The sequence below is a fragment of the Notothenia rossii genome, assembly GCF_949606895.1.
Source record: "Notothenia rossii genome assembly, chromosome: 3".
NCBI classification, from domain to species: Eukaryota; Metazoa; Chordata; class Actinopteri; order Perciformes; family Nototheniidae; genus Notothenia; species Notothenia rossii.
In genome coordinates this window covers 82,515,362-82,540,038 of record NC_136901.1, presented here as the reverse complement: position 1 = coordinate 82,540,038, position 24,677 = coordinate 82,515,362, and the positions used below count along the sequence as shown (strand labels likewise).

Here is a 24,677-nt window from a genome sequence, read left to right as displayed (position 1 = left end):
TTCTGGTTCATATAAGAATGTTGTGTCTCTAAAGTGACATGTTTCCATGCTTTAATGTTGTAAAAAAGGTATTTCTTTTTATAAGCATAATAGGGCTCCTTTGACAACATCACGCAACATAATCATGAATAAAGCATGCCAAACCCACACCTACACAACATGTATATTTTTGTATTAGGTTTAGAGTAATGGTTTGAGCATTTTGGAAATACCAAGCTTCCTTCTTTTTTTTTTATATGCAAAGACGTTTTTGTTTGCCAAATATGTGTGTTTTGTAGTTCCATTAAGAGGATTACTAGTTGTTCAAAGACTGATTCGGCAAGAAACACAGGGACATTCTGAACAAAATATAATAATTGGGGCCACTTAATTGTTTGCAGAGAGTCTGATGAGAAGATTGATACTACTTATGCCTGTGAGATACAAAACAAGCATTAAGACTGGAAACAGCTTGCCTTGCTTTGACAACAACCTGACTATCAGAAACTTCAAGGCTCTTTAATTATAACATTACATCCCTTTTGATTAAGCTGAACAAAAAGTGAGTGAAAAGTCGAGTTGAACTGATTTGTAAATTGTATCACTTTTCAAAATAAGCATGTTATCCTAAATGTTGAACTATAATTGAACATGTACATGGTGTGCTTCTTGTATACCCGTTTAAGAATGAGTTTCAATGTTTCTAGAATATATATATTAAAGATCTATAACTCAAGTAACGATCACCCACATTTTAATATTCATTTAAAGGTAGGGTAGGTAAGAATGGAGAAACCAGATCGAGTGCGCCCGAATTTGAAAGTACACAACTGGAAAAAATCTGCCCCTTCCTTCAGACTTCCTTACAGAGCCCCAACACACACAAACGCGCACATGACCAATGGCTTCCACAGATGAATTTTGTTTATATATTTATTGTCAAAGCGTTTAATATATTCATTGCTATCGGGATGTTAAGAGCATTCAATGGAATATAAGTAGCAAAGAGTGTTTTTGAAGTGAATTACCTACCCTACCTTTAAGTGCTGAAATGAAGTCAAAACATGGTTGATAAGTGAATAAAAAGTAAACTGTAGCATGCTGAAATTAGCTTTTGATTCTCCTTGCTGGTTGAATGTTCACATGTGTTGCGTCTTTAACCACACAGTGATGTCACAGTGTACCAACACAATCTGTGGTACACTGTGACATCACTGCCTATAACATAACATTTTTTTACCAGCAATCAAGTAATCCATCAATCAGAAATACGCGATATAATATTGATGGGCAATTCTTAACTGTTTTTCTGACAACCCGGGTCTACATTTAAAAAAATGTATACAATAGAAAACGTATAATATAATGACTTCCAGTCCTACAACATTCTAAAACAGACTGATGGTGAGTAATCCCTGTCATTTTATATCAGTTTGTTTGTAAATAATTCAGGAGGGCAGGACACCCTAAAACATATCTAACAGAATGACACTGACTGTCATTAATATGACTTTGTTTTATGAGGTCTTTGTTAGAAACCGTTGACCATTATTAGTTGGACATTTAGTAATTAAGAACGGTCTTATAGGGATGACGAGAACAAGGCTGAGTTATTTCCCAGGAATCAGCTCAAACACGGCGCCTTGTTCCCAGAAATCAGGCTGACTAACAGCCTAAACTGGCCGAGGCAGGCAGCAGCAGGCGGACGCAGAACATGAATATATTCATCAATAAGTCGTGCAACTGGGGATGTGTGATAAAATTATAAAGTGATAACGGCAACAGGACAGAAGCAATGAGGCTCGAACAGAGCAAAGAAAATATCGCTTCACTTTATGTTGAGGCTGCTACTATTAACCCTCTGAGACCCACAGGATCGATGGGAGCCCCGGGCAGACCTCACTGTTTTAAAGCAAGCTCACTTTTAAATTGGAGTGAATACAATATTATCATATTAAAGTGAGAATCTATTGCTACCAATAATATCATGCTAGCTGGCAATAATGCTGCAAAGTAAGGCTACATTCAGCAAGGGAAGAACTGGTGTGGTACATTCCCAGTAGTCCCTTGACCTCAAAATATGAGAATGAAAATGGGTTTTTATGCTTATCCCATGCACTTAGGGACAAAAGCATGCAGTGTTTTGCAAGCAGTAGAAATGTATTATTTTCGCCTATTTAAAAAATGTTGTATCTTAACATGTCTGCATGATCTTTGGACTCGAAAGTGGAAATAAGAGGGAAGACTCTTGTGGATGCAATGAGCCTTATCACATTCATGTGTGATGATGCTAATCCCCATAGTAGCCATTTCCTTGTAGTGAGATCATTTTATGGATCTTGTCCACTGAATAAAATGACCTGTTGGGATCTTTAGGTTATTCATAGCCTCATCAAAACTTTAAAATTAAAAACCTAACAACAAGAGCATTCAGTAGATGTTATACGAATATTGACAATAAGGGCTTTTTGAGCAGAACACAAGCGCTCAACATCCAGAAGTTAAAATATCAATTCTTACAGAAATCCTCACTTTCTAATTCCAAATCACAGCATGGCTTTGTCTATGGTGTTGTCAAGGTCTTTGTTTCTTAATGTTGTATTTTGGAAGGATTTTTGACAATTTATTTTAATTCTTGAATTTATTTGTATCAAGCCATGGACTTTTAAGCCATTCCCATCATTTTCCTGTGGATTTCAGATAGGTACAAATACACCCGTGGAACATTATTGAAGCATTATTCCACACTGCAAAGCTTATCTGGTTAAAATCATAAAAAGGAATTGACTATGTGAAGATGAACTACTTCTAAAACCTATAGACACCTTCGATATTCAGCCTATTTCTTTAAACACTGTACAGCCCTGGTAAGTACAGGTCTACGAGTGTGAAGCAGTGAAGCTTTAAATTGATGTTCCTGCTCACCAAGCTCTGCCGAGATAAATGAAGGCTGAAAAAAACCTCAGAGTAACTGATGTCTTTTCCTTGACTCCGGGATTATTTGCATGCCAGGAGACTAAAATGGCACAGCAGGGCCCTGGCATACAGCAGGCCATATGTCAGCCCTGCAGGGGAATTTAATCTGTGTCACTATGTCTAGGGTATGAATGTGTGTGACCGTGTGTGTGTTACCTTGGTGTCTAAGCGCTGCAGGTAGGAACAGATGTACTCCATACTGGCTCCAAACGGGTGGACGTTCAGGAAGGTTGAAATGATCCCTGAGGTTAAACAAATAGGGAAGGCACACATGTTAATTAAACTGTCAGAATGCAAACACATACTTGTCACAAAGCTCCAGCCTTTCAGATTCTGTCGCCTATCAAACATGGCTTCAATAATGCAGAATAATCAAGAAATCAATTTGTATTATTTTTCCTCATTTTGGCTGACTGAATTACAAGCGGGGATGATCGAGTCACTTTTGTCAGACTCACAACACTGTTGAGAGCCTCTTGTATATCACGGCTCCAGATTGGAGTGTTCGATGGCAGCTTTGATGCCGTTATCTTTCATCAAAGCTGTCTGATTCTGAAGCTCTCCACAAACTGAACAAATCATCTGCTCTCGACTCTCGGATCATGACCAGGGGAGAGAAATCCTGCACCTTGACTTGTCGTTTGAGCATCACGAGATTAACAAAAGACACCAAAACGACAGCTGAGATTAGGGTGGGGGTTCTCGAGATGATCTTACCTCAATGTGTGTCGTCATGTTTACCGGCAAAACATGCAAGATCTGACTATACAGAGCAACATTACATTACATGTTACTTGTTAGACGCTTTTATCCAAAGAGACTTATATACTCAATACTGTGGACAATTCTGCTAGAATCCACTTCAAGACATTGGTACTTGCGAACCATGCTGTGAATGGATCTGGCCCTTCCTACATCCAGGACATGGTTAAACCGTACACCCCAGCACGTGCACTCCGCTCTGCATCAGCCAAACGGCTCGCTGCACCCGCACTGCGAGGGGGACCCAAGTTCCCATCAGCAAAAACACGTGGGTTTGATATCCTGGCTCCAAAATGGTGGAATGAGCTCCCCATTGACATCAGGACAGCAGAAAGCTTACACATCTTCCGGCGCAGACTGAAAACTCATCTCTTTAGACTCCACTTTGAGCGATAGAATTACTAACTAAGCACTTATATACTAATAAAGGGCTGGCTTATCTAAAGCCAGTTGAGTAGCACTTGAAATGTTTTAGCTCTATGAAACCTGATGTACTTATATGATTCTGTTTTCTTCAAGTTTGTATTTTGTTGGTCGAACGCACTTATTGTAAGTCGCTTTGGATAAAAGGGTCAGCTAAATGTAATGTAATGTAATGTAATGACAATCCCCAAAGGAGCAATTCGGGGTTAAGTGTCTTGCCCAGGGACACAACGACATGCTGACTGCAGTGGGGTGTGACCCTGTGACCCACTGATCCAAACACCTACGGGTAACCCACTACGCCACACGCCCCCGTGCCAACATATGGGATAGGTCATGATCGCTTGGAACTTGTGACTTTATTTGACAAAATCTAATGAATGTTAAAAGATGGTGATGACAGGTTAGCAATGTTGCATATTGATGACCTACTTTAGTAAAAAGCATACACTGTCGTTTGTTTGAACTGTGACAGCACAAATCCCATCACATGTAGTTAACGACAGCTACTGCAAAAATTGTCTCGAACATTGTATAAAGTCATATAAATGTAATGTAGTTTCCCCATGTCCTGCTTTTGAATTGTTTTCCCACTTCGTGAAGCCCTCAATTATTATTTTTCTAAGATTTTAAAGGTGTATTTTTCATTTGATGATACATTTTTTCAGGCATCTTACATGAATTACAATTCAAGGGAAATGTCCTATTTGTAGTGTAAAAGGGATTTAAAGGCACATCTAGACTATATTATGTTATTGAATATTCTTTTAATACTTGAATATTTGATTTTGGTTTTTGGTCGTACCAAAAATTCTTAGGTTGGTGTTAAACTGGAATAATTTTGACTCTTGACCCCGGTATTTCTAAAAACATCTCTTAGTAAAATCCTGTAACTGTGTACAAACAACGGCCACATATAGCAATAGGAAGAAAAAGAGAAATACATTAACAGGATATAACAGACGATGGTAATGGTGTTTTCAGAAGCACAATAAGAGTTTCATTCTTTTTGAACATCTTGTCCTGAAAAAGCGATTCCAGCTGAACAATACAAACGAAAAACGCTTTCATCTTGTGTATTTTTGTCTCTCAGTTTTCCAGAAGAAAACAGTTCAAAGATAACACAACTGTGTTCATCTACATTCCCTGTGTGCAGGAAAAGAAAAGGCAAAGAGATTCAACCCTTTGTTTCCTGATGAAACGTTTTCCTCCTGGAGCCGAGTGTCCCTTTTTTCCCCTGCGGTGCTCACTTCAACTCAGCATCAAACAAGACGTCAAGAGGAGTGATTCTGACATGAGAAGGTGTCGGGAACTTTAACTGTGGCCCGCCTCCGCCTCAGTAAACATCAAGAGTGGGCATGAACAGAGGACAAGCACCATTGACTACCTAACTACCTGCGATGAGACAGAACATGCAAGTGTTTCTGGAGGAAGACGCTCAAACTGGACCCAGATGGACCACTTGCAGAAGGATATATCATTTGGTAAAGCACCATTTGCATTTCCTTTTTTCTCCCAAACAAAAAGGAGCAAGTTTTATCTTTCACACTTTGAGCCAACGGATGTCTCTGACAATTAACATGTGAAAATGCAGCGTGCCGGAAAAACAAGCAGCAAAATAGGACGAGGCTTTGTTTACTTCTATAAATAATGTAGTTCATTACACACAAGGGAGATAGATGTTTGCCATATTTCCCATCATCATGAAGTCACATTGTGTTATGTAATCTAATGATTAAAATGGGCTCTTTCTCTCTTCATATCTTCCTTCTCTCATGCTCTAATTTGTCGAAGTGACTGAAGCAGATCGGAGAAACAAACTGCTGCAGAGGTGGCATTGGTAGTGCCCGTTGTGGTTATTTTACACAAAGTGGGGACAATAAGTAAAATGCAATACATTCAAATCAAATCCAATTCATCAGCTGTGTAGTACGTACTCCCTTTGTGAAACTAATGATGTAACATATCTGTTGAGAGCATTGCGGTATTGATTTTCTTTATATTGAAAGGTGTCATTTCGTGAACTTCCTGTTAGTGTTTTAGTGGAACAAAGGCCTGTTGAAGATTGTGTGAAGCTCAGATCTCAACCCTAAAAAAGATAACATGTAAAAAAACAGTTAAAAATATCAGAGCACCATCACTGTACAGGATATTAAAGCATAATGAGTATGATAAGACATAACATCAGTTTGCTAACATAATGATTAGCAGAATAGTTTATCTTGTTAGAATTGTAACCTTTTCTAATTAATGAACAGCTGGGGCTTATGGGAGTTATGTAGGCATTTGGTTAAAAAAACAAGAGTTAGAATAAGTCAAATATATGACCTGACAAAAACTCACCAAAGTGAATTTGCATTATTCACTCTCATGAATATCTATTTCACACTCCATGGTAATTCATGTGATATTTATTGAGATGTTTGACTGAGTGACTGACACTGCAGTCCCTAGAGACGAACTGCTAACACGGCTAAAAGCACTGCTTGCACTTTGAGCAAAACACAACATAACATAACAACAAAGATGTTGTTTGGCAAAGGCACACTAAGGCACCTGCAAAGAGTGAATGAAAGACACAAACTGTTGGGATGTTAATAACCTTACTCCTATAGCCTACCTGAGAGTAATTTAGGTCACTACGCATTGTTCTGCAACTTTTTTGTAATTGTGTACTTCATTGTTAGGCTTTATTGTGAAAATGTGGTCAAAAAGACACATTTCCACCAAAGTAAAAAGCATATTGCTGATTTGTTAATGTAGGAATGAGATGGAGATACAGTAAGGCAGCATACCGATGAGAAGTGCGTCCCTCTCAGAGTTTACAGGACTCAGTGGATTCTTCTCTGGAAGAGCTTCCTTGTCCTGACTGCACGACACCACTGATGATGCCGTTACATCCTGAGGAAAGACAGATCACAAAACACTCTTCATCTTAAAACCTCCCTTAAACACTGATACCAGGGCTCTGGGTCGAAACAGTCTTACTTATTTTAGAGGGTTTAACAAGCACGGGGAAAGTTTTGCACTACAAGCAAATCCAAAAATAGAAACTAAACACTAACTAATCCACATAAAAAGAAAAACATCACAATGAGAACAAGAGGAAGAAGTGAAAGAATGATGCCAGCGGATGAAGTTAAACCAAAGGGCAAAACAAAACAGAAGGAGAGGAAGTGCTAACGATGCTGCTAATGATCAAGCTGGTGTTCACTGTGAGTCTGAGATACACAGACATAAAGATGGAAAACACATTTGCATGTTTGTTTATGTGTGGCTGTAAAATACATTAATTTGAATCTTAATTGAGTGAAATGTCTGATAGCAGAGTGAAATCAGGATGCATTGGCCTTGTCTTCAGGTTTTGATCTGATTTGAAAGTGCAATTATGTATTTATGTGTGCATATTTACTCTATCTGTTCACTGTAGGCTGGATCGTTTGATTTTCTAACCCAGTTTTGTTCGGGTTATTCAGTCAGTGACAAGTGCCGCCCCTATGAAGATGTTCCTGTAATGGTGCCGAGTCAGTGGATGGAGGGGAGGAGAGGAGGAGAAATATGTAAAAATAAAAGGGAATGACAAATATTTTGAGTAAAGTAGTGAAAGCTCAAGGATTTTGCACTTACACTGACTTGATTAGCACTCTGTTCGCTCCATCTGTGATCCTGGTTCAACGTCTCCGGCTAGAGTCAATTAGAAAAATGAGAGGAAACGTCAACGAGAAACAAGTCACCCACTAATGCAATCAGACACACACACACACACACACACACACACACACACACACACACACACACACACACACACACACACACACACACACACACACACACACACACACACACACACACACACACACACACACACACACACACACACACACACACACACACACACACACACACACACACACACACACACACACACACACACACACACACACGTTTCAGAGGGACTGAAGCAGCGTCAAACAGTTAAAATTAGTGTATGTACACCTGCAAGAATAGAACCTTAAAATGATTGGGCCCTTTGAGGTTTAGTGCTGCTTTGAAACTAGCTGCTTTGTAGAATCAAAGTTGCATCTGCAGCACAGAAACAACTTCCCTTATGAATACATATGAAAAGAGACACGTTGTTTAAGATGGCATGATGACATACTGTTTAAAATGATTAAAGTCTCTTTCATGGCGGAAGGCGTTGACAACATGAAAGCAGTGCTGACAGGTGTGTGATGAGAGATGACATCTTGAGAGTGGATTTAGGAGACTATGGGACAGATATGGTAACTGCATTATTAGGCAGGTACCCAGTATTAGGAAATAATGCAGCTCTGACAGCTACGATTCAGCGTGAATGCACACAATGAATGAATATGTAATCTACCATCCAATGCAAACACATCTGAACTGTCACAGTATGTGAGAGCAGCGGAGGCCTTACACAGTGTCTTAGTGTATATGTATTCTCCACCTACTGTATTCCAAGAGGGAAATGTTTTAATTATATTATCCTCCACCAGATAGAATAATATAAGCAAGAGTTTTCAGTGAATAAACCTACAAATCTAAATAAAAACTGGCATCCTTTATTAAATCCTTGCCAATCCTTTTTTATTGTTCTTTATTGCATTCTTATACTTATGCTGCTTCAACCAATTTCATTTTCCTACAGCGACTGATGTGAATGATATGCAGACATGTTCCTACATTAGATGAGAAAGGTCAAGACATAGATGTAATGCTTTTTAACAACAACGAGAATCAGAGTAGGTGAGTTTAGGTAGTAAGAGTTACATTTTGGTAAGTCTTTATTTGATGTGATTAATTTTGGCTGCATAACCACCTTTTTTGGTCACTTGAGTGTAGAAAAAAACGTTGTGAAGACAGCATTGACATATTGTCCCCTATTAGCAAAGTTTGGTTATTCACACATGCAGCAGTTATGGAGAAACATAACCATTCATTCTGTCTACCTGATGAATGTCATGCATTCAATCTTCACTTAGCTATGTATTTGGTCTGTACTAACTCCTGAGGTAAATAGGGTACTTTTTCAAGCTCAATGCTCCACTATGTTTACCAGCTGATCTCTAATGTGCCCGTCTAGTGTTTGGTGCCGAGCGGGTAGTGTAGAGTGGGTTTTAAGAGCTTTTTCTCCAAAAAATAGCTATCTGTTGCAGCCAAAAACCGCACAAGAGTGAACCAAAACAGTAAAGTAAAGTGCTGGGTCGCGCAACTAAACAATGAGCTGAAACTCACTATGAAGCTCCGTAAAGCTGAGAGGATCATCAGATCCAGGTCATAATTCTCGGTAAAGTGATAACTAAAAGCTTCCACATTGTTTTCACATTCTAAATAAATACATTATCATTATAAGATATTTAAGCATACCTCGTTGGTTCTCTCTGACTGACATCCTAAACAATATCAGTAGTTTTGAAATGACAGCAGACATCTTAAAAAAAATGGTATTGTCCCTAATCGGCCCTGCTATTTCATTATTTAGGCTTTAATTATGAGCACTAACTTCAAGCTTGCTACTCGTTAGTGGCTTGAGACTCCAAATTGACACTTCAAAGTCATCGTCCTTGTTAGGCAAATCCTGACCTTTCCTAAAACTGAGACGGATCAAGAGAATGCAAATACTTGAACCTTCTTAGTGCCACATTTAAAGGGAAAGTAGGAGTGTGTGTTGTGGCTACAGTCACTGGGCTTATCCTTGTGTTTTGGTAGTGTTAGAGGCTGACGCAGTGTTGCATGGTGGGAGTGAGTGGTGTGCATGTGTATTCCAGGTTCTCTTTTACTTGCTGGGAAACGAGAGGTAGGGGAGCGTGATGAAGCAGCAACTTGACAATCTCCAGCAGAACAACATCTTGCTCTTGTCTCTGCTGACCAGCACTGCACATGTTTTTATTCGACAGACTCAGGGTAGAGGGGAAGAAATACACCATATAAAGAATAATGAAGCCTGCAGAACTGTTTGAAACAATGTTAAATCAGCTGGAGTCCAAATAGAGGACTGTGGTATTTTCACCAGAACATGTCTGCTACTATACAGCTATACCTATAAGCAGAGATAAAAGGGGACCACTAGGGAATCTAAAAGAATGTTATTATCCCTGGAGAAAACCACCTTTTCTTGTAAACTGTAGCCCATTACACAGAAGTGGTCTAATCTAAATGGTAACTGACATACACAGCCTTGTAAATAACTCTTCATGTTATCGGTTGATCCAGTTCATATTGTTACAACCTGGCTCTAAAGCCAAGATAAAAGTAGGAGATGCCGTATGAGGGCAAATTAATAATGCATTGATTTTAATTAATAGCATAAGGTTCTCACAAAATGAATAACTGGAACAGAACTAACACAAACAAATAAACAAGCCAGAGGACAGTCACACTATGTAATCATGGTCCTAATTATTGGGGAAAAAGAGGAATTTTAAACAGTTTACTCTACTCTGAAATGCATTCAATTTGAACCAATGTTTTCCTTTGTCTAATATGTGTTTTTATAGCTAACCTACTTAAACAACTTTGACTAAGAGAACAAATGTCTTGGAACCACTTAGTAGTTAAGGTATTAGTTCAGTTTTAGGGGTTTGGGTTAATTTGAGGGGGATTTCAGTTAATATAGATAAACTCTAGATAAGTTATTAAGATATATTTAAAATTCATTTATTTTTAGTGTCTTAATCTTCAGATAGTTTTGTGGGACTGTACCATTTCACATATCTCCTTGTTTTTTAACTGTTTGTGAATTAAATAAATTCAATTGAAAATACAACAATAACAATAATAAATAAGTAAACATCAATTTATTCTTCATATTAATTAGGAGACATAAAATAAAGCGTTACGGACGCATTACTTGGATCCTGAAAAAAGAGCAATACAGCGGAGGGTGGTAGGCAGCCTTTAAACTATGATAAGGCTCACCTTCCAGTGTCAGCCACAACAAGCTAAAGTAATAAAGCTTCAAAAACCCATCTCTTTAATCCTTCCTAGTCAAAAATACTGCTCCTCAAGAGGAGCCGCATCAGTTCTGAACAAAACTAGGAGATAAATCCAGAAGTGGCAGATGTGGTGACCGTTTGTAAATAGTTGTGAATATCTGATGAGCGACTTTCCATCAGCTCACAGCAAACTAACTTGAGCAGCTCTGTGAATCAAAAAGATGACATTAGAGCCGACAGCGAGCCACCAGAGTCATCCAGCACCACTTGACAGTGCCATTTTAGTATTATAATTATCCAATTACATAGCTGATTGAACTTGAAACTCAATCTCATGTCTGCCCTCTTCCTTCTTACTGTGCCAAGACAAAACAGGCCAGCAAAAGATGAAGACACAAGAGGAGCACACTTCCCCCCCGAATAGGACTTTGTTGTATGTCCTGCAATATAAATGACTTCTTTGGAGTGATTTAAAAAACGTGCCCGGCTCTTACAGAGTAGAAAAAGCAGTGAATTTCAGTAATTCCTTTACTGTCGGGTTTAGAGTTTGGTCTCTTGTCTTTTGTCTGCCCTAAAATTCAAGGACAGTCCTTACACAGCCAGAAACGGCTTCAACAAGCATTTGAACTTGTCTCATTAGCAGCCGTATTAGCATTGTTCATCAAGTAAGTCCCTCAGTCAAGGGCACCTTGATTATATTCCCTATTTAAGCATCTACAAAGTGGTAGAAACAGTTAGTCAGTTACCTTCTGTTTTGCCTTTCCTCCATCCTTTGCTATTTTTTATGATGTAACATCAACATTACAGGAACGGCAATGATCCTTCACGGGGTAATTTCCCAAGATGTGCAAACATTTTCCGCTTCAGAATTACATACTGTAAAATAAATCTCCCTTAGGTGTAAAAGTTCATTCAAGGATTTCATGCGCCCTAAACCACCTTCTTCCTCACAGGTAACACTTTTAGGCTGTATCAGGATTTGAGTCTGAAGCTGGGAAAGACATATTAATATTAAGAATTCTTAGATTCAATACTTTTTGCATTTTATTTTCAAATTGCTATCATGTTGAACATTGAACATATTTAGTAATAGTGAACGCATTAACACTGTCTCTATATAGCAGTTTCTATTGTTAGTGTCGTGTTTTGTCCTTCTCAAACAAGATTTAAATTGCATTTACACACATGTGATTAATAGGGAATGATGCAGCATGTAATCTAGTGTTACTGTTTGTGATTTAATGTCAATAGGTGTATCTAATTCAACCCTTTAAGTGTGTTTACATGTCTCCAAGTAACCAGGTTACCGTAAAGTCATTAGGTTAGGAATAATATTTCTCACCTGACGTTAGCTTAATAGACATGGCTTTCTTACATAACTGTAGAAGACTTTTCTGGCTGGTGCAGGCTAGCTTATTTTCTTTCATTTTGAGCCAGATATATGATGGATTTTTTTTCAAATGTAAAACAAATCAATGCTCTGTAAGGGATCTCTCCTTTCATCCAGCTGCTGTTCAACCCATCTGGAGTGTTTTGCTATCCATATGCACTCTTGTAAAAGGCGAATACAAAATGTGGTTACATCTATACATAGCAGAGATACAGCAATATCTCGGAAACATTAAGTTAAACTAATGAAGTTTCGCTGATCCCTTTTCAAGTTACGCTAACCATTAGGTTATTCGTTTACATGACATTTAAGAAATCAGCTAACTGGATAAAGCCTACTATAACTGCATTATTTCATTTCTTGTAAATGCTCGATACTAGCATCTCAGTTTACTGTTTCTTTTTTTTTCTAAACACTAGAAGAGCTGTATTGAGTTCCTGCTAATGCAAACCATTTTTTTCTCCTGCTCTCAAGTTCACATTAAAAGCATTCAACTGGCGAAACATCGTGTTGCTTTTTATCGTGAAGCAGCAGATAGTGCATAGTCTACAAATCAAGATGAAGGGCATGGCAGGACAGGAAAATCGACTGATTACTTTCATAAAACAAAAAGTGAACCCTGACTGAAATCTTAAGGACTATCTCCATATGCAAGCTTTGACATGATTTTGATGTTGTCATATGTTCAAAGGTCTTGATTACTTGTTCATTATCAGATCCTTTAGGGAAAATGTCCATCTTGTATCTTATTACATTACATTGCATTTAGCTGACGCTTTTATCCAAAGTGACTTACAATAAGTGCATTCGACCAAGAAGATACAAACTTGAAGAAAACAGAATCATATAAGTACATCAGGTTTCATAGAGCTAAAACATTTCAAGTGCTACTCAACTGGCTTTAGATAAGCCAGTCCTTTATTAGTATATACAGTGGGGCAAAAAAGTATTTAGTCAGCCACCAATTGAGCAAGTTCTCCCACTTAAAAAGATGAGAGGCCTGTAATTTTCATCCTAGGTATACCTCAACTATGAGAGACAAAATGAGAAGAATTTTTTTCTCTCCAGAAAATCACATTTTTCACAGGTTTTCACACACTGTTGCTGGTATTTTGGCCCATTCCTCCATGCAGATCTCCTCTAGAGCAGTGATGTTTTGGGGCTGTCGGTGGGCAACACGGACTTTCAACTCCCTCCAAAGATTTTCTATGGGGTTGAGATCTGGAGACTGGCTAGGCCACTCCAGGACCTTGAAATGCTTCTTGCGAAGCCACTCCTTCGTTGCCCGGGCGGTGTGTTTGGGATCATTGTCATGCTGAAAGACCCAGCCACGTTTCATCTTCATTAGCCGCGTTCACACCGGAGTACTTTTCCCACTTTAGTTCCGATATAGTTCCGAAATGTCGCGTTCACACCAAAAAGAGCCGGAACTAAAATTAGTTCATGAGAACCTTTTTACCCCCTGGGAGTCCCAGCAGCTTCTACTGAAGCCAGTCCCCAACTCCGGGGACTTCCGTCCGGGGATTTTGGGCGGCAGTATACGCCGTGAAGTTGTTTGCGGCCTGCCAGTAAACCCAAAGCAGAAGAAGAAGAAGTGACGTCAGCGGCTTCATTTGCCTAATCCACCCACAGGGACTTATTCCGGTGTGAACGCGATCTGTACTTAGTTCATCAGAACTAAAGAGTTCTGATGAACTAAGTTCTCATGAACCTTTGTGGGAAAAGTCCTGTGGTGTGAAAGCGCCTAATGCCCTTGCTGATGGAAGGAGGTTGTCACTCAAAATCTCACGATACATGGCCCCATTCATTCTTTCCTTTACACGGATCAGTCGTCCTGGTCCCTTTGCAGAAAAACAGCCCCAAAGCATGATGTTTCCACCCCCATGTTTCACAGTAGGTATGGTGTTCTTTGGATGCAACTCAGCATTCTTTCTCCTCCAAACACGTCTAGTTGAGTTTTTACCAAAAAGTTCTATTTTGGTTTCATCTGATCATATGACATTCTCCCAATCCTCTTCTGGATCATCTAAATGCTCTCTAGCAAACTTCAGACGGGCCTGGACATGTACTGGCTTCAGCAGGGGGACACGTCTGGCACTGCAGGATTTGAGTCCCTGGCGGCGTAGTGTGTTACTGATGGTAGCCTTTGTTACTTTGGTCCCAGCTCTCTGCAGGTCATTGACTAGGTCCCCCCGTGTGGTTCTGGGATTTTTGCTCACCGTTCTTGTGATCATTTTGACCCCACGGGGTGAGATCTTGCGTGGAGCCTCAGATCGAGGGAGATTATCAATGGTCTTGTATGTCTTCCATTTTCTAATAATTTCTCCCACAGTTGATTTCTTCACACCAAGCTGCTTACCTATTGCAGATTCAGTCTTCCCAGCCTGGTGCAGGTCTACAATTTTGTTTCTGGTGTCTTTTGACAGCTCTTTGGTCTTGGCCATAGTGGAGTTTGGAGTGTGACTGTTTGAGGTTGTGGACAGGTGTCTTTTAAACTGATAACGAGTTCAAACAGGTGCCATTAATACAGTTAACAAGTGGAGGACAGAGGAGGCTCTTAAAGAAGAAGTTACAGGTCTGTGAGAGCCAGAAATCTTGTTTGTTTCTAGGTGACCAAATACTTATTTTCCACCATCATTTGCAAAAACATTCTTTAAAAATCAGACAATGTAATTTTCTGGATTTTTTTCTTCTCATTTTGTCTCTCATAGTTGAGGTATACCTAGGATGAAAATTACAGGCCTCTCATCTTTTTAAGTGGGAGAACTTGCACAATTGGTGGCTGACTAAATACTTTTTTGCCCCACTGTAAGTGCTTTGTTAGCAATTCTATGTTCCGATTGATTCACCATCAGACACCACTTAAATGCACCAAAATATTCACTTAAATGAAGCCAATGGTGTGTTGAATAACTTCCTTAATATGCAATATTTGTCATGCACTGAGACCCATTATGTCGTTTTTCTTTCTAAATAGACCAGAAATGAAGCTTGTTAAAAAAAGATTGATTACCATTTAGACAAAAACATGAACACCTGGAGTTAGCATGTGTTTGTGTGTGTGTTTTCCTCTGACCTGTGATGTGTGCGTCGGCTGCAGGTTGTGCAGTCCTGACTTGAGGTCATGGATTTGGTTCTTGAGATGTTGTTTTTCTTCGATACTGTCCTGTAGCTCTGCCTCTCGCTCCTTCAGCTTGTCTCTCATCCGCAACAGTTGCTAAACACAAAGCAGAAGATGGGTCAGCTGTTAATGTTTCGCCAGGCTGATCTTTGACAGAGGGATAATCACTTCCTGTGATGCAGGGTCCCAACCTTAACTTAGAAAGAAACAAAACAAAAACACATTCATCAGCTTCTTTTTTGAATGTTGTGCTGAATAATGCATCAGTTACCTTGTTGTGTCAGTTGAGGGGAGCGAGCAGTGGTCTGGACACAGACCTGCACATAATGAGCTCACCTGCATATCAGGGACCTCATTTATAACAAGCACTCAAATATGTGTTTTTATTATGTTGTCAAGACAATGATCAAATTACACTGCAATATTTTTGACATGGTGCATAGTCATTACCTGCATTTTGTCTGAATCATTTTTAGTTTTCGGTAAACACACACAGCAGTGTAGAAACATAGACAGGTGGGAGGGAAAACAAATGGAAATGATATCTGGCAATAAAATTGTTGTCCAGAGAAAAAACTGATGACATGAGGAAGGTGAAAGCAAAGAAAGTTTATATACTGTATGCCCAACTCATACACTGACGCATTTTCAAAAACCTCAGTTTTGGAAAAAGTCTAAAGTAATTTTGAATAGTCTCTGTAGAAATGATTACTGATGTACTGTGTAGTTTTATTTGGCTAATTTAAATAGACTATATTACTGTTCATACTAGTCTGATATGTTAACAGGATGACTAGCTAAAAAGCAGAAACATGAAATATGTAATTGACCGAATCTGATCACCTTTAAAGTCTGGCATTCAATCTGTTTGGGAAGGGAGCAGGTAAAATAACATACTTAGCATGTGAAAGTAACAGCACATGATTGACTCTCAGGAAGGTGTAATGTAATCTGTAAAGCAGGTATTTGAGGTGGCATAGGATGTTGTCTAGCCTGCCAAACTATTTATCCAATTTTCTATAGTGATGCAGACAGAATGCAAGTAAAAACAAACAATAAACAATTTCCTGATGTAAATACAAGGCCTACAAATTGATGTAACAAATCAGAAAACATATTTAGATTCAAACAGATTTTAGTTCAGAGTCAGATGTCAATTATATATCAGACCGGAGGCTATTTTCTCAATAAAAATGTACATAGTGAGAATGAGTAACACTGGAAAAACTGTAGTCAATCATAGTGCTATATAATTGCATATACATGTATGTATTGTTATATGTAGCAAAGGGCTCAAGCAGACTTAAGATTTCAACGGTAAGGGTTATCAATTCAATTCTATCCTGCTGGATATATTTCAATGGCCTTTGAAAGAACATATATTATACAGAAGAGAAGTGCTCAGATTATCTCCTGATGTTTTCATATGCGTGCTGGAGACACATTTCATAAAGGTGATTAAAATGCACTTTGTCAAATGAGACAGAATCGGGGAAATGCTCCTCTGCCTTGAAAACAATATTTACAATATTACGATATAGTTTTACTAAAGAAAGAGTAAATGCAAGCTGGGGCTATTTGACAACACAGAAGGTGATCAGAAAAATTGGATAGCCGCCTGAAGACATTTTATTATTTCAAGTGGATTACTTTATGTTCCTGAGGCTAATATTCTATTTAATATAGCCTAAAGCTGAGGTTCTCAAAGCTGGTCCTTAGGACGTATGTGTTTTCTTTAATCAAGCCATTTTAAGGATGTGCTTTCTGTACAAATGTCCAATTATATTGTTCAACAAAACAACAATACATTATATCCTATCCCCACAATAAACACATGCCTGCAGCTACCACATATTGGATTAGTATCTGTGGCACAAGTGTTACTTTAAGAAAATAATGCAAATGTTGTATTTGATGGTGTCCTTTTCTCCAAATGTAACTACAGTTAAGACATTACTAAACATAACATAAATATTATTGATTGATCAGGTTACACAAGTTGTTGTGTGGTTGTAAATATTGAATTTACTGCAGCTGAGAAGCCATTCTTTAATGATTATTATAACTACTTATAGTAGGCTTACTTAAAAGTAGGGAGTAGGTATTCAATCTTAAAATGTAAAAAATGAAAATAAAATAAATCACCTACTGAGGAAAAATGTATTAACATGAGCACTAAAATAATACTCATTAGCAATTCATCTGATAATATATTCACTGTCTCCCAAACACCTAACATAATGACCCCATGGCACCTTATTGAAATGGTTTTGTTCAAATAACAGTGTATAATGAAGGGATATTAAATATTTCATGATGAAAAAGCAACAGTTTGCAAGGGTACAATTGTGGGTTTAAACATATCTTAAATCCTGAATCCTGAAGGATGTAATAATTACAACATTTCATGCCTCAAAGCTCCTGCACAGTCATCGTCCACCCACTCAGGTGCTCTCACTGAATGTAACTGATCAGAGCTCAGACTATCAGCACTGTGTGGGCGAGAAGACACAATCGTTAGGATGATGCATCTGTTTGGACGGGACAATTAATGTCTTTATCATTCTAATTGGTACATGGCATTTAGTGAACTTATATTTCCCAGCAATCCTACAGCAGAGGGCTACTCAGACAGAGTGAAAACACCTGTGTGGGTGTGCAGCAGAGGTTGCGTTAGACTTTTTCGTTGCCCGTCAACGGGGGGAGGGGGTGGAGAGCAGCCTCGTGAACTATTAGCGCCGGTGTTATGCCGTGTCAGCGTGTTATGCATGCACCTCGTGGGAGCGCGCACAGCGTAAAGCAAAATCCTGCAGACATTTCAATGATTTGTACGGCAAAGTACGGTTTGGAACCGATATAAATGTCCTTTCTGGCGGGCATGCATAACACGGCATAACACCGTAGCCTCGCTGCGGGGAAGATTTGGCGCTGTTCTGAGTTTGTTCTTATCTGTCAAAATGACGGACTGCTTTCAGATTTTTCCGTCATTGTTAAAAAAATCCATCTTAGACGGAAAATATTCGGTTAACGCGACCTCTGATGTGCAGGGCCTTTAAATACACCTGGAAGCAGCAAAGCCAGCTGTATAGCTTTGGCACAAAAAATATAGACTGGCACAACGACAAAGTTAACAGGAACACAGAGGGGCCAGTGGCGGTTCTAGGCCTTTTTGACTGGAGGGGGCCAGGCTGGGGCTAGTTATTTCATGAGAGGGGCACAATAAAAGCAGGTTAAAAAGCATAAAGTAATTGTGTGAAATAAACATAAAATAAAGTAATTTGTATTTGTTTTTGTAAAGGTATTTGCTTTAGTACATTTACGTTACAGTCCTTTGTTTCAGTAGTTTTTTTTCATTTAAGGTATTTGTTTTAGTAACTTTAAGTGGCAATTTAAATAAAAAACTAAAACAGTATTTGCTTTTATATAAAGTTATGAACAGTTTAATCTCCACATCTGGGTGTCTGATTTAATTTAGTTCCAATAAATTGTAATATTCTAACCTTTTTTTTTTAAGGGAAGTCAGTTTTACGGGGGCACTGGCCCCTGTTGGCCCCCCCTAGAACCGCCCCTGCGAGCGGGTATTCTTATGTTAATCATGTCATTGCCTTTTGAAACCAAAGCCCTGAACCCTGAGATCTTTAAAATCTAGATTGACCAACGTTACCTGCAAAAGGAACATTATTTTTCTTATCTTGAAAAAATGAGGGTTACTCTAATATAGGCTTTATCAGTGAAAAGAGATTTTTCCATCACAAACACTGTATATCCCTCCGGCTGCTGGGCGAAAAGCGTAAAGCTCTTAATGTCAACTGCTTTAATACTTGTTTTACAGTGAACTGAACAACTTTTTCTTGTGCAACAGCCCTGCAGATGACCTGGGGCTGTGAAGTCTGATCTCTTCTTGAATCCCTGATTACTAATAGCTATGATAAGCCAAAGCTGCCATTTACACTAAAAAAATCAGTCCACTTGCCATGATTTTTGCAATATCACACAGGGCACGGAATGTAAAGATTGAAGCTGCTTTAACAGCAAGAAGATGGTAATCATGCTGATTGGAACGACACAGAATGCCAAAAAACTTCCTGCATGACTAAAATGGGGCTTTTGTACAACTTCTTCTTTAGCTGATAATTGAATCATTTTGAAGTATGAATAAACCAGGACCTTTTGCAAACATGTTTCAAGAGTGTTCTGAATCAAGTGCAACAGCTAAGTGATTTCTTATTATTCTGGTAGCATGGATATTCTCAACGAAAAAAATGATATACAAGAAACAAATTATATTTGTTGATTGTTTCGGAGGGAAACAAAGCTCGATTATACGGTATATATTATACAAAATACTAGATTGATTGATCGGGTGGATATCTTTTGAAACAAAAACGTTAGGAATGCATTTATTTTGTTTTAGATGCTTGTATTCTATTTGGAATCATATTACTCAATAATATATTGCTCATTTTAAAATAATGCATGTCTAAAAACGACTGGCTGAAGTCATCTGTTTGGTGCTTTAATTTGAATCAAAGGATACAGCCAGTGAGATGATATAATGTAATAAATACACGACAAAATCTGAGTTAGATTTGCATGATGTTTAGTAAATGGTAAATGGTAAATGGACTGTACTTTTATAGCGCTTTATCCAGTCTTTAAGACCCCTCAAAGCGCTTTACATACTACATGTCATTCACCCATTCACACCCATTCATACAGAGCAGTGTACCTTACTCTAGGACCTAACATTCACACACATTCACACACCGTTGGCCATGCCATCGGGAGCAACTCAGGGTTAAGTATCTTGCCCAAGGATACATCGAAATGTTGACTGCATGGGCTGGGATCGAACCCACAACCTTCTGGTTGAAAGACGACCACACTCCCTCACAGCCACAGTAGTTATAATCATTTAGTAAAATTGTCCTTCCTAATGTATGAGCCATCTTTAGTATGCTTCTGTATGAAACGTACCTTCTGCATGCCCTGCAGAGCCTGCTGCAGGAAGCTGAGCTGCTGAGAGCGTGTGTTGTCCTCCTCGCTGATCATTGGTTGGTTCTTGCCTTGTTCCTGTTTGAGCAGCTCCACCTCGTTCCTGTAGGCGTCCAGCTGGCAGCGCAGAGAGTCGTTCTCCTCCTTCAAGGCTTCCGCTTGGGAAACACCTGCAGAATCACACGGGACACAAACACACACTATTAAATCAGCAAATAATTTGAATGGATTTAGTTTCTGTCTTAATGCCAAACTATATTGTTTTCTTTCTATGGGTTTCCAATTCAATCCAATTTCTTGATTATTTAAAAAATATTTTTGAATCAACAAGCTCTAGGTGTACATTTGTGAATACTAGTAAAATAACTAATACAAAAAGATACATTTTTTTCCACTGGTGTTGATTAAATGTAAGGATTACACATATCCACCGACTTTAAAGAGTTAAAAACATTATCATTATGTCTTTATTTTGTAACCTCGTGCAGAGACAATTGCATGAGCACAAAATGCTGCAGAAAAATGAATTGTGTTTCATCTTAATAACAGGAAAAGTGTAGTGAAACCCTCAATTGACTTTTTTACAAAGAATGACTCTCCCCTTTTTACAGTATATTTATGCTGGGTATGAGAGCGTTTGAGAAATTGTGTTCCCATGAAGGCCCTAAAATACAATTCCTTTTGAAAAATGGAAATGCCTTTTATCTCTTAATAGGCTTTTGACTTCAATAGGTTTTCATTTTTCCTATTCTTTTTTTCACAATAACTTTCCTGAAGTGATGTGATTCCCATTGACGGTAGTGTGACTGAAACAGTTTATTGTTCTGCAATTCACTGCTAATATATTACTGAATGCCCCAAATCAGATTTCTAGTACACTTACTAGAAGCTTTGAAATCTAATATGTTGCGATCTCCAAAAATAATGTCCTACAATAAAATAAGGGTTGGCTGGTACAATGTGAACAAGACATTTATTACATTACTTTCACGGTTAAGTTGTTCTATCTAAAGGCCAGGGTCGCATTTTAATAATTGAACCCTCAATTATTTCTAACCTAACCTATTAAAAAAAAGTCTGCTTTAGGCAATCTTATAATATCTATTTCAAGACGCATGTTGCCTTAGTGACAGTATCCATTAACTGAATTAAATGTAAACTAACTTACTGTATGTCTCATCGCTCTTGAGTTTTTAAACAATCCTGTTGAAGCCTCTGACCCCTCACAAACAAACAGACCATAATGCATCTGTGTGTTGTTGGATACAAGGCGGCAACCTTCTGGTCTGTTAAGTGAAGACAATTAGGCGCTTTCACACCAAGTACTTTGCATTACTTAGTTCCCAGTACTTAGTTAATCAGAACCCTTTAGTTCTGATGAACTAAAGAGCAGATCGCATTCACACCAGAATAAGTCCCTGAGGGAGGATTAGTCAAATGAAGCCGCTGACGTCACTTCGTCTTCTTCTGCTTTGGGTGTACTGGCAGGCCGCAAACAACTTCACAGCGTATACTGCCACCCGAAGTCCCCGGCCGGAAGTCCCCGGAGTTGAAGCCTTCCGAGTAAATCGCCAGAACGCCGACACCTCCTCATCTCCACCGCTCCCATGTTTTTTTTTGTGTTGCCATAAGTTAGTCTTTCTCCGTTGGTGCGCTTCACAAAACTTTTACGAGTTTTACGGGGCGTGGTTTGCAATCCGCCCAGCCAATCAGAAATGGGAACCTTTTTCTCCCATGAAAGTACCTGCTCTCTAGCAGGGACTGAAAAGGGGGTGAAAAGGTTCTCATGAACTAAGTTCTAGTTACAGATTTTTTTTGGTGTGAACGCAACATTTCAAGAACTATCGGAACTATACTGGGAAAAGTAAAGTACTCCGGTGTGAAAGCGCCTAGCATGCCTTTAACTTGCATTCTCCCTCATATCCAACTCCTAAGGCTGCAAAACAGTCCTGTTGTATACAAGTCTATAGGCGCATTCACACCGCAGTACTTTTCCCACTTTAGTTCCGATATAGTTCAGAAATGTCGCGTTCACACCAAAAAGAGCCGGAACTAAAATTAGTTCATGAGAACGTTTTTACCCCTGCTAGAGAGCAGGTACCTTCGTGGGAGAAAAAGGTTCCTATGTCTGATTGGCTGTGCGGATTGCAAACCACGCCCCGTAAAACAAAAAAAAAGTTTTGTGAAGCCGCCATTTTATTATCCTCGCATTAGCATTATTAGCATTATCCCAGCGCAGAAATGCAGAGAGACTAACTTATGGCAACACAAAAGAAAACATGGGAGCGGTGGAGATGAGGAGGTGTTGGCGTTCTGGCGATTTACTCGGAAGGCTTCAGTAGAAGCTGCTGGGAGTCCCAGCCCCAGGAACTTATTCTGGTGTGAACACGAAATCAGAACTAAAGAGTTCTCATGAACTAAGTTCTGATGAACCTTTGTGGGAAAAGTACTGCGGTGTGAAAGCGCCTTATAAGAACATTACCTAACTTCTCTGTTGATTTATCCCCTCAGTAAAGCAATCCCAGCTGAGTTTACTGTTATTGCATGTTTCAAGTCTTCTACAATATTTGTAAGGGCTACGATACCTTGTGATTGACAGGTCAATACCATGTTGTTGTCTGGGACAAAGTGTTTTCAGATCATGAAAGTTCATTGGAACATATTGGTCGTTTAAAAATGTCTTTTCAGTATGTAGTTGTACTTTGTATTACCCTCTTGGATGCAAAAACACAAGATGGCAACGGCCAAAATGCCAACCACGAGACTTCCATACTGTGGGCCACAAAGCCATGGTTGTTGTCCTGATATTTGCCCACTTCTTTTATGCATCCTATGTGTGATGGAAAATTATGAAGCAATGGAGACAGGACTTTGATGGCAAACACTGATGGTTTATTATGGAGTTACGGCCGGAGAATTGACAAGACATTTGATGCTGGCGCGAGGGGTCACAGCGGTTGCCAAACCAATTCTGAAGAACTCTTCTGTAATTTGAGGTTTTAACTAGTTCCGAGTGTAATAATCAACAATCCTCATCCTCATCAAATATGGACCATGAATCTAACTAGAGCTGTTGTCCATAGAAACGAATGTGCACCAGGGAACCTACGTTCCTGAACAATGAAGTACCTCATGGTAGCTTGTGCTCTGTCATAGGCTCAACAATGCGCCCAAGCTGCCCCTCCTTAAGAGAGATTATAGCAATACCCGAGGCCGTAGACCTATGCCATTGGAAAAGAGACAGTGAAAGGAGAACATTATTGACTGTGTCAAAGGTTGAATACCGAAGCAAATTATTCCCTAACACTATGGTCGATACACAGACACGCTGGAGATTAGGGCCAGTTTTGCTCAGAAAGAAATAGCTTGCTTGGTATGTGGTCCATCGAGTCAGCTTAAGAAGTTTTTGTTCCTGAACACCCAGGCAGGGTGAAAGTCAGCCATTAAGGAGAGAGGGGAGATGTGACATTATTAAAACATAGAGGGTTCTAAAGCTGTTTGACTGTCCCATAAGGAGTCCTGGTGGATTTAACTGGTGCCTTAAAGCTTTTGTCTGGAGCTACAGTTAAAATCAACACTTATATATCAGCTCGAGTCTGAGCTTACCATCTGCTGCCTAAATCAAATCAGCTGTCTTGTGACAACACAGTCTTTCTCATAATCTATTTATCCATAAGGGTAGCTTGAACGCTTTATGATGTCCATCTGTAGCAAACAAAATACACTTATTTTCATTTGTGTCTTGATTGTTTTTACTTGACTTGGAGTCAAACTGCGGTTTTGTTGTTCTATAGATTAGTATGTTATTGTATGCTTTATTTTTATATTAAGGGTTTAACTATTGTGATTTTTGTAATGTTTTAACACAGCTCTATAATCAGCAGGTCTCCTGTGGGTTAGCTAGGGTGTGAATTAAATCAGTGAAGATACACCATTCTTATTAATTATCAGAAGAATGCAAATGTCCTTTATTATAGTTCATAATATTCTGAGGGTGTGAATAAGGCTCCTTCTTTTCAGCATTGCAATAAAACTAAAGTGTGAAAAATACAATTCAATACCTTATTCCTTT

General features: G+C 38.9%; 1 protein-coding gene across 1 annotated transcript in view; it reads right to left on the bottom strand.

Moving 5' to 3' along the window:
• Positions 1-24,677, bottom strand: part of LOC307034049 (ecto-NOX disulfide-thiol exchanger 2-like) — a 142,064-nt gene that overhangs the window by 1,861 nt on the left and 115,526 nt on the right. Inside the window, exons 10-14 of the mRNA XM_079672753.1 lie at positions 20,588-20,775; positions 15,566-15,706; positions 7,768-7,824; positions 6,936-7,041; positions 3,112-3,197 (exon numbers count right to left, since the gene is read on the bottom strand). Of these exons, the coding sequence (XP_079528879.1) occupies positions 3,112-3,197; positions 6,936-7,041; positions 7,768-7,824; positions 15,566-15,706; positions 20,588-20,775 (578 nt within the window). The remainder of the gene's footprint in view (positions 1-3,111; positions 3,198-6,935; positions 7,042-7,767; positions 7,825-15,565; positions 15,707-20,587; positions 20,776-24,677) is intronic.